The sequence below is a fragment of the Sinocyclocheilus anshuiensis genome, unplaced genomic scaffold, assembly GCF_001515605.1.
Source record: "Sinocyclocheilus anshuiensis isolate Anshui unplaced genomic scaffold, SAMN03320099.WGS_v1.1 scaffold2615, whole genome shotgun sequence".
In the NCBI taxonomy this organism is placed as follows: domain Eukaryota; kingdom Metazoa; phylum Chordata; class Actinopteri; order Cypriniformes; family Cyprinidae; genus Sinocyclocheilus; species Sinocyclocheilus anshuiensis.
The window spans coordinates 78,454-88,894 of NW_015552759.1; the positions used below are offsets into that span (position 1 = coordinate 78,454).

The window sequence follows — 10,441 nt, forward strand, 5'->3', positions numbered from 1 at the left end:
CATCCAGAGACACACACACACACAGAGAGACACACACACACAAACGCACACAGAGACATACACACACACAGACACACACACACACACACACACACCCACACACACACAGAGCCGGGAGCTTTGAACAGCCGTGTGTGTTAATACCCCGAACACACCAAGCTCTTCCAGTCATTCTGATAAATTTACACGGCGAACATCGAACCGGTTCTCAGACATGCAGATAAAGTCTGAAAATGCCCTGCCTGATACATCTGAACCTGTCTGTCACTTCAACCGCAAACCCTCGGCAAGTTTCCACTGTGGCAGAAATATGTATGGGCAGAGAGATATGTCTCAATAAGAATAATCATCTGAGTGGGTGACCCAGACATCTCAGGTGCTCACATTTCCCACTCACTCAGCATGAGCGCTTTGATGATGCATCTCACAGAGGCTTCAAAGCAGCTCCACACACACATTTAGCACTTTTATTTTATACACACGACATGTACACCCCATTTATCATTTATGAAAAGTGTCGGCGTGAAGAATCTGCCACCGGGGATCCTTTTAAAAAAATGCTAATCTTTTGGTTAACCACATCCCGCTCGATGTGCTGCATTCTCTGAAAAATGAAAGGACTTCACCAGAAACGTTTTATGCATGTTTGTGTGAAAAACACATTTCAGAATATGCTAAATTTGGGATGTTCCTACTAGGGCTTTGCTATAAATGGTGCCACCGCAAGAGAAACTTGCTAAATGCAGGTATTCTTCCGTCGTCCCGTCACTTAACAATGCTTAAAGCTGGTTAACTCATTTATTGTTTAACAACACAAAGTCATGGTGTTACACTATGTTTACTATATATATATATATATATATATATATTTGGCCTGCAGTGTTTCTAAATTTAAAAGTGGGCTGATCAAGAAGCAGAGTAAATGTACGAAAAACATCCTCTTTCCTGTGTGCATAGTTCTCACATCGGCATGTATTCTTTAGCTACTAAAAATACTGCATGGAGCCGGCCTCTGACTACACCAGTATATGAAAATGTCTACCAAAAATAGATTCGGTCACCGTCTTTTTGCACCCTGTATTGTTTCCATTTTAAACACACTTAACGGACGCACTCTGAGGGAAATCTTCTGCTTCTGCTCTTCTCTAAATGATGGTTTAGAAGCGTGTTCGTCGAGGTCCAACCGTGTGGGTTTTCATAATATTTGCACTGGCATTCTCTATTAATTACCCCGTGTCAAGACAGAGATGAACAAGAGTTGTTTTCTGGCCAAAGTCCAACGCAGGCCAATCTTAATGATGTATTATTTAGATAAAAACGCGCTATCATGAGACCTCAGGTTATCTTTGAGTGCGTAGTGACTCGAGTGGCATGTCGTACAGAAACCTCTCAAAGGGCCTGTGGTTTGCTTTTTGGATTAAAGCATAACTAACTACCCAGATAAGATTTAAAACACAGATTTACACAGAGCATCACTGTATGTTTTGCTGTTATACACTATCAATATTTCATGTGATTCACTCGCAGAAACTCAAAATGCCTGTGTTTTGTGTTGTTTATGGATGCTCGAATTGGCCAAACCGAGAAACCACAAGGAGCTTTTATCGTGTACCAAAATGTGTTGTTCATGCACTCTTAAAAACAAAGGTGCTTAGAAGGTTCTTCACAGCGATGCCATAGAAGAACCATTCAGTCAAAGAACCGTCTCTTTCTTACCTTTTTATAATCTGAAGAACCTTCTTTCGCCTCGAGGAAGCTTTTGTGAAACAGAAAGGTTCTTCAGATGTTAAAGGTTTTTATGGAACCGCTGATTTGTGTATCCCGATGCACTCAGCTTGATATTAAAATATATCTATAGGTTTTTGACTTGATTAAATGAAGTTTAACCTAACAGAACAAATGTTGAATAATGTAATGAGATCTGAAGCTTTCAAGCTTCACAAAGAAGCAAAAGCACCACATACAGTAAGTGTAACTAGCCTAGATATGTACGTTTTCTGAAGAAAATGTTGCCGTGGCGTGAAATGCAGCTGGAGGCAGGAATCACTCGCAGAAACTCAAAATGCCTGTGTTTTGTGTTGTTTATGGATGCTCGAATTGGCCAAACCGAGAAACCACAAGGAGCTTTTATCGTGTACCAAAATGTGTTGTTCATGCACTCTTAAAAACAAAGGTGCTTAGAAGGTTCTTCACAGCGATGCCATAGAAGAACCATTCAGTCAAAGAACCGTCTCTTTCTTACCTTTTTATAATCTGAAGAACCTTCTTTCGCCTCGAGGAAGCTTTTGTGAAACAGAAAGGTTCTTCAGATGTTAAAGGTTTTTATGGAACCATTTAGACAAAAAAAGGTTCTTCTATGGCATCACTGTGAAGCACCTTTGTTTTTAAGAGTGTAAGGAGAAAAGGCAAGAAATTGACTGAAAAACGCAGGAAAACGTGGCTTGTAAACCTGCGTCTGCGGTCGGGAGGAGCGGAGCCGGATAATGCTTGTCAATATACGATATAATAATATATTAAGATATTAATAAATAAATACATAAATAGATATAGGGTGACAGTCAGAATTCACTCAGTGCTAAACGCCACACGCAGACACGATGTAAATAAGATATTATTTGCCGTTCTTAGAGCTTCATTGATTATAACGCAACATCGTGAGATTGAGATAAACTGAAGTGAGTGACAGCTTTTTAGTGATTCTATAAAAGCACTATTTGCTCGCTTTCTAGGCTATAATCAATTCAGAATTTGAATAAAAGTTTTGTTTTACGTGCTGCTGACAGGACCAACAGCCACAAACCCTGTTCATGCAGCACAGTTTCAGGAGTGACATATATTCCACATCCCTCACATATAAATATGGGATTCACTTTGGAAATAGCTTGATGAGCATCCATAAACAACACAAAACACAGGCATTTTGCTTTTCTGCTAGTGATTCCTGCCTCCAGCTGCATTTCACGCATCATCAGTGACAACACGTGCAAACAACCAATATGATTAGCATGTTTTTAACAAGATGTGAACATAGATAACACTATTAACATGTCATTAGCATGTTTTTAGCAAGATGCTAATATGTTTTCCACTATGCTAATACAGTTAACATGTCATTAGCATGATGTTAGTATGCTATTAGCATGTTTTAGCACTTAGGTAGGCGATCCTAGCATGTGTTAGCATGTTTTTAACATGTTCTTAACATGTTTTACCACTTAGCTAAGCAATGCTAGCATGATATAGCATATTGTTAGTATGATGCTAACAGATTTAGACATTTTTTTAATCTTTTTTTTTTTTTTTATTAGTGGGTGCAGGACACTATAGTTCATTTATGTAAGTGAGGATAGTAAAATAAAGTAAACTGTCACATATTATACCCCAAAAATGATTCAGACACTGTGACCTGAGCATGTGTTTCTTAAGTGTTTTTCTTTAATTGCTAATATGATCTTTTTACACCATAGACTGAACAAAATTAAGCATTGCTTGGTAATTGGTTGAGCTAAATTGGTTTTATCTAATTGTATACTTAAATTTAACAGCTGACAGCTATTCAACTGAATTCATTACATACCTTTCTATCAAAGTTATCTGACATTATCAAGATGAATTTGTTCTGACACAGTTTAACTCTGAGTTCTTGTCATATTTTATTACCATTTTAAGCTGTGATGATGTGAGAAATGTTGAAGGTGTCTGAATAAATTTTGGTTTGACTGTATTTTAGCAATTAACTATCATTTTTGCATGTTTTAGCGCTCAGCTAATCACTATTAGCATTTAGCTATTCACTGCTAGCATGTGTAGCATGTTGGGAGTCCTATTTGCTAGCATGCGACAAAAGAACCAACTCCCATGTCTATATGATATTCTGATGCAAAGATATAGGATTTGCCAAATGGTTGCTAGGTACTCTTGTTTGGTTGCTAGGGAGTGGTTTGGCAGTGACCAATGATGATACTCTAAAGGCTGCTTGCCAGTATGAATGAAGCAACCCCCATGTCTCTATGACACTGTAATCCAGAGTTATGTTCAATGCAAAATTCCAATGTAAATTACCATAGTAGGAGAAACGTGAGTTCAGATGCTGTTTCATGGGCCGTCCCTCACCATAGTATGTCTATGAGGCAACTTTGGGGTGCTCTTGCGCCCCAGGGGTACAACTTATACCCCACTGCAGGGTATGTTCTCGCACAACTTGCCAGCCTCTTCAAATGTGGTGATTCACACGTTTTTACGAAATTCTACGACGCATCAAATTTGGCCGCAATACAAAGTCTGTGTGATTTTTTTTGGCCAATTTTTCACCCGCTGTACGATCATCGTACGCCTGATCGCTTATTAAAGTCATAGCACACCTCTCCTCAATAATTCGCATGATTTGAGGCTTCTTTCATGGGTCTGTGACAAATGGTCCGGGACGAGTTACACAAAAAGTCTTCTGAAGTCATACAGAAACTTTCTTTGAGGAACAGGCATAAATTTATGTTTCACATCTTCCTCTGACATCTACCGCTGCCAAATCATTGCACTCGGGACAGATCTTTTTTTTTTTTTCTTAGGTTTTGTAAACTTAACTAATTCACTCAAAAGCATGATTTGTTCAGACGTTGTCACTGCTTTCATGATCATGTCAAGGAGAGCTAGTGAGGATATAAAGGTTTAAATTTCAGTCTGTTCCTCACACAAATCTGCTGTATGACGACAGAAGACTTGCACTATAGCATTCAAGTCATACGGTCTAGGTTTTAGAGGAAAAAATAGAGCTGAAAAGTCGCAACCTTCGTCTGACCTTATTGCATTTATAGTTTGCATGATTTATCGTTTAAATAAATAATGCAAGGTGATTTACTAAGGTTTGCATTAGTCAATTTACTAGTATTTGCACCATTATTTAACACCCCAGAAAACATGTCTTAACCCATTTTAGTCTCACGCTAATTTTCCCTGTTTATTTAAAAGTTTTTAAAGATCAAGATAGGGCTGTGCAATTAATCGAAAAACAGTTTTGATTTCGATTTCTGCCTCCAACGATTATGAAAATACAATAATCGAGATAAAACGATTATTGCGCCCCATGCTGCCCCTTTCCAGCAGTGCGCTTTCGGTCCTCCATAAAAGCCCAATTTCATCAGTAAAATCATGTAACGTGACTTTTGCAAAATGGAAGTGCTTGATTTATTAAAGTTGATTAAATTTATTTATGTTTTTAAAAGCGTGTAATAGAACTTGCTGTTTCCCCGGAGGATTTATATGCGCTCAGAAACAGAATTGAACACGGACATAAAAGTCATCTTTTAACTCAAGGTGTGCGCCTAAATGCAAAAATGTGTTCAAATGTGGCGCTTAGTGATATTCACGTAAACCCTCGTCGGTTTTGTAATAAATGAACTTAAAGAGTTGAGAATGAAAATACATGCGTAACAGTAAATTAGATCCATGCGGCTCTTAAAGTGACAGCAGTCTAATATTCCTGCTGCGACTGTGTGATAACTTTATATTAATCAAACAACACAAGACAAATTCAAAATCACACACTGCTGTTGAGGGAAGGACTTTTGTAGCTTTACTAAGTAACAAACTAAGTTTAATTCTTACAGTGAAGACTATGTTGTTTTATTTTACATTAGGTTATTCATTTATATCGATCGCTATCTTTAAATAAAAGAAAAAAATCATTTAAAGTTTTAGTCATATGGCCCACTCATAATCGTGTTAAATAATCGTGATTATGATATTTGTCATAATCGAGTAGCCCTAGATCGAGAGATTCAGTCCCCATTTGAATGTAAAAGAGCAGCTGGTATGTTTCTCTAAATGCTTCCTTTTGAGGAGTAAGGTTTTCATTTGCAAGGTGAATAAACGATGGCAGAATTTTCATTTGTGCTGAACTTTTCCTCTGACTAATGAAACATGGTTTGCCAAAAATGACAGCGTTGTAATCATTAGCAGCAGCTGTTCAGCGTTCGGCCGCAGGTCTATTGTGCTTCTTGACAATGAGCTGAATAGATCAGAAATGTTTTTTAAAGAATTTTAACAAGGCGTCAGGAAAGCCTTTTCCCCTTCCTTCCTAACGACATTCCTTTTCTTTTTGGCAGGGATTCTTCCGCAGAACCATTCGCCTGAAGCTGGTCTATGACCACTGCGACCTGCACTGCCGCATCCACAAGAAGAGTCGCAACAAGTGCCAGTACTGCCGCTTTCAGAAGTGCCTGATGGTGGGCATGTCACACAACGGTGAGCTGAGCATGAACCCGCGCTCATGAGAAAGGCCCTGCCGTTTCAGAGAACTAGTTTCTGTTTGAACCACTCGAGGCAGACTCTTTCAATGCTACGCTCTGAGACAACAGCGCTTTGCCTCGGATGCCTTGTTGTTTCCTTTCCGTGGTCTCCTGCTGCAACATATGTGGCATTTCTTTCAGAACGTGCAGAGATCTCGTGTGTGTGTGTGTGTGTGTGTGTATGTGTGTGTGTGTGTGTGTGTGTGTGTGTGTGTGTGTGTGTGTGTGTGTAGGGCAATAGAATATACGGTCTGTACAGTATAAAAACCATTACGCCTATGGGATGTCCCCACTTTTCACAAAAACAAACCTGTGTGCGTGTGCGTGTGCGTGTGCGTGTGTGTGTGCATGTGTGTGTGTTCGTTGCCTCGGGGCTTAAAGGCAAAGTGACACTTGCAACCGCACGAGTCCTGGTTAAACACACCACATGTCATTACCATCAGCTGATAAACTATCTATCTATCTATCTATTTATCTATCTATCTGTCTATCTCTCTGTGTCTGACTGTCTGTCATCTATCTATCTATCTATCTATCATCTATCATCTGTCTGTCTGTCTGTCTGTCTGTCTGTCTGTCTATCTTTATCTATTATTCTGTTGTTTTTATTTAAAATTCTTAATAACTTTTTTCTTTTCCATTTAGTTTAAAGCACTTTTTTTACAGATTTTTTTCCTATAGGCTATCATGAAAGAATAAATATAAAGACAATCCCTATATTTGTTTATATATTTATGTTTAAATGTACAGTTTTAGTTTGGTAGCCTGATTTTCTCTTTTATTTATTTTTATTATTATTTGTTTTGTTTTGTTTATTTTTTAATGCTTTCATTTTCTCCTTAATCACACCTTTAGTTTTAAGCGTTTTTATTACAGATTATTTTCTTAAAGGTTCTTATAAAATTAGATTAAAAAAGTAAAGAAAATCCATATGTTTTATATATGTTTAAATGTACAGTTTGCAGTGTTTTGTATGTAATGTTTTAGTTTGCTTGTGTGTTTTTCTCTTTTATTTATTTGGTTGTTTGTTTGTTCTGTTTTTCCCCCTCAGCTTTGTAGTTGTTATGTTTACATCTATGGTTTTAGTTTGCTTGTTTGTTTGTCTCTTTTATTTGTTTGTTGGTTTGTTGTTTCTTCAAGGCTTTGTAGTTATGTTTACATCTATGGTTTTAGTTTGCTTGTTTGTTTTTCTTTTATTTAATTATAATTAATTCTTTCATTTCTTCTTTTCCATTTATTTTTAAGCATTTATTACACATTCTTGTCCTAAAGGCTCTTATTAACCTACCTGTTAAATAATACATGAAATCAAATTAAGATAATTATTTATATTTAGGTTTACATGCATGGTTTTGTTTTGCTTCTCCTTTTCTTCTTTATTTCCCCTCCCCTTTAATTCTTTAATTTCCTCTTTCCCATTCTGATTAAACCTCTTATTCCGGATTCTTTCTCCGAAGGCTCGTGCAAACAGGCTCTTGAATTACGCTGTGTTTAAGCATCTCTGAGCGTATTGTGGTTGATTGCAGGTGTTATGCTGCGCACAGAGAGGTCAGTCAAGTTTAGCGTTCCCATTGGCTTGCTCTGTTTTCCCTCCTGCCCTTCTCCCTCTCTCTGTAGTGGTTGGTTGGAATCTGTCTCTTTTCTCAATGATTCATGAAAGCGTGGACAGGCTGCCACAAACATGCTGTGTCACTGGCTCTGGCCTCTGGCCGAGCGTACAGCAGGAGAAAGGTAGCTCGGCATGCACTAGTTTACAGAAGGTGTGATAGTAATGCACTCGTCATATCAATCAGCAAGTCAGGGCATATGCATGAAAGAAACCGTTTACTTCCTACATCACGAATATTAGATAACCTCTGCCGTTCTGGCTGCGTGGGTTACAAACGTCAGACACACAGCGTTCACAAACGCTCTCCAACCCCCAAGTCAAATAATGCAATCAGTCCTGATCCAAGGTTTCAGAAATGCTTTCATGTGTGAAGAAATGTATAGAGAATTTCATTTCTTACATTAGATTGAGGGCACTCTTTCACGTTTCCTGTCTGACTGGCCTGAAACCTTGCCAAGGTTTATCGGAAGACACTTAAGAATGTAGATTTCAGCAGTTGCTAAAGTCTCAGAGAGCTCACATTCGGCTTATTTTCAGCTTCATGCGCAGAATGGTTAGATGCACAGATTCATTTGCTATTGGATTAGGTATTAAACGTCAGGCCAGTCATGTGATCATCATAAAGAATCGTTACAACGTTTCCATGCATATTGTAATGAGTAACTAGTAATGATAACATATTTTACATTTCAGATCGTAAAGGAAAAGTTCACTTGTAAATAAAATTCTGCCACTATTTTACACACTGTTACATGATTCCAAACACAGATGCTTTTATTTTTTATTTCCCTGAAACACAAAAGGATGCTTTTCAAAGAACGCTGCCATTGTGGGTTTATATCATACACTGAAAAATGCTAAACAACCATATTTGAAGTGCATTTTTATATTGGTCAGATCAAAAGTTTAAACCTGTTTTGTTCAGTTTGTCTAAAAGCAAATAACACTCCCCACAGGAAATAAAATTGTAATTAGTCACTTGTTAGTACATAACAAAAATATGACATCCTAATAAATATTATTATTATTATTTGTAGTAAGTAAACTGAATTAAACATTGACTAAAAATGTTTTTAGTTTTATCTTGGGTGAAAATTACACTATAATATATATTATTATAATATAATTATAATTGAATGTATAAATTATATAATTATCATTTCGAATTATATTTCAATTAATGACCTCCATCAAGTAGCATTGGCTTATGTCCAAAGAATATGTTTTTGTCTTTGGAAAAACAAATATTTTTAATAAATATTAAATGATAATGTAAAGTGTGAACCAAATCATAAATACAACTTGAGAAAAAAAAATTTGGCTGTAATAAATGAGAGTAGTTAGTTAGTTAGTTAGTACAAGTGTAATTTTTCCAGTGTAGGCTGTGAATAGAAGACTCTGTCCTGTTCTTTCGGTAATTATTACATGTGAAATGAGGGAGCGTCTCTGATAGAGAAACTGAAGAGGTCCATCTCATACAGTGACAACATCACTGTCACATGCACATGTTCTACTGTTGTATCTTTTTAGCTTTCTCATTAACATGGCAAACATTAAAGCATTGTGGTTTTGTCTATAAAATCATATGGACACTGAATTAAATATTATATAATACTTAAATGTACTAATGATATCAATACGATGACTGGGTCAAAGCAAATATATTTGAGAACTTGTTATCAAGTGTTCCTTGTTTTACTAGGGCTGTTTGAAGCGGTCGTAATGACCCGTGCTAACATGCTGAAACACTGAAAACAGACTCCCACACAAGATCCCCACAGACCCGAGACGCTCAGAGAAGACTGCCAGCATGATGGATCTGGGATTTGGGGGTTTTCAACTGTCTGCTTGTTTGCTTTTTTCCCAGCCATTCGTTTTGGTCGAATGCCCCAAGCTGAGAAGGAGAAGCTCTTGGCGGAGTTCTCCAGTGACGTGGACCACATTCATCCCGAATCTGCGGACCTCAGAGCGCTGGCCAGACATCTCTACGAGTCCTATCTGAAGTACTTCCCCCTGACCAAAGCCAAGGCCAGGGCCATACTGTCAGGAAAGACCAGCGACAGCGCAGTGAGTGCACACTTCTGCAGTAGAGCGCTCGACTGAGACGCCTTTCACTGCAGCAGAATCTGACACCATCACAGATAGCGCTGTAGCCGTCTAGACGCACTAGAAGCGTAGCCAGGGCAGAAATTCAGGTTTCCAGCGTTAGCCTGTCAAGCAGCTGAACACAAATAATCTCACGCCATGCTTTCGTCATATCCTCTATTACCATCCATAACAAACCACACAAACATAACCAGCAACATAGTTTCACGCTTAGATTATTTCAAGAACATTCCTCAAATTAAATAATTATTTACTGGTTATTATTACATTTTTTAAATAAATAACTAAAAATAAATGAATAAAAATGATAAAATAAAATAAAAAAATAAAAATCTCTCTCTCTCTCTCTATATGTATACATATATGTATATATGTGTGTGTGTGTGTGTATAAAATTATACAATTATTTTTTACAGTGTATATATATATATATATATATATA

The 10,441-nt window shown here is 37.4% G+C and overlaps 1 protein-coding gene across 1 annotated transcript in view; it reads left to right on the forward strand.

Annotated features, from left to right (window-relative positions):
• Positions 1 to 10,441, forward strand: part of LOC107667870 (peroxisome proliferator-activated receptor gamma-like) — a 33,269-nt gene that overhangs the window by 15,038 nt on the left and 7,790 nt on the right. Inside the window, exons 4-5 of the mRNA XM_016459599.1 lie at positions 6,102 to 6,240; positions 9,761 to 9,960. Of these exons, the coding sequence (XP_016315085.1) occupies positions 6,102 to 6,240; positions 9,761 to 9,960 (339 nt within the window). The remainder of the gene's footprint in view (positions 1 to 6,101; positions 6,241 to 9,760; positions 9,961 to 10,441) is intronic.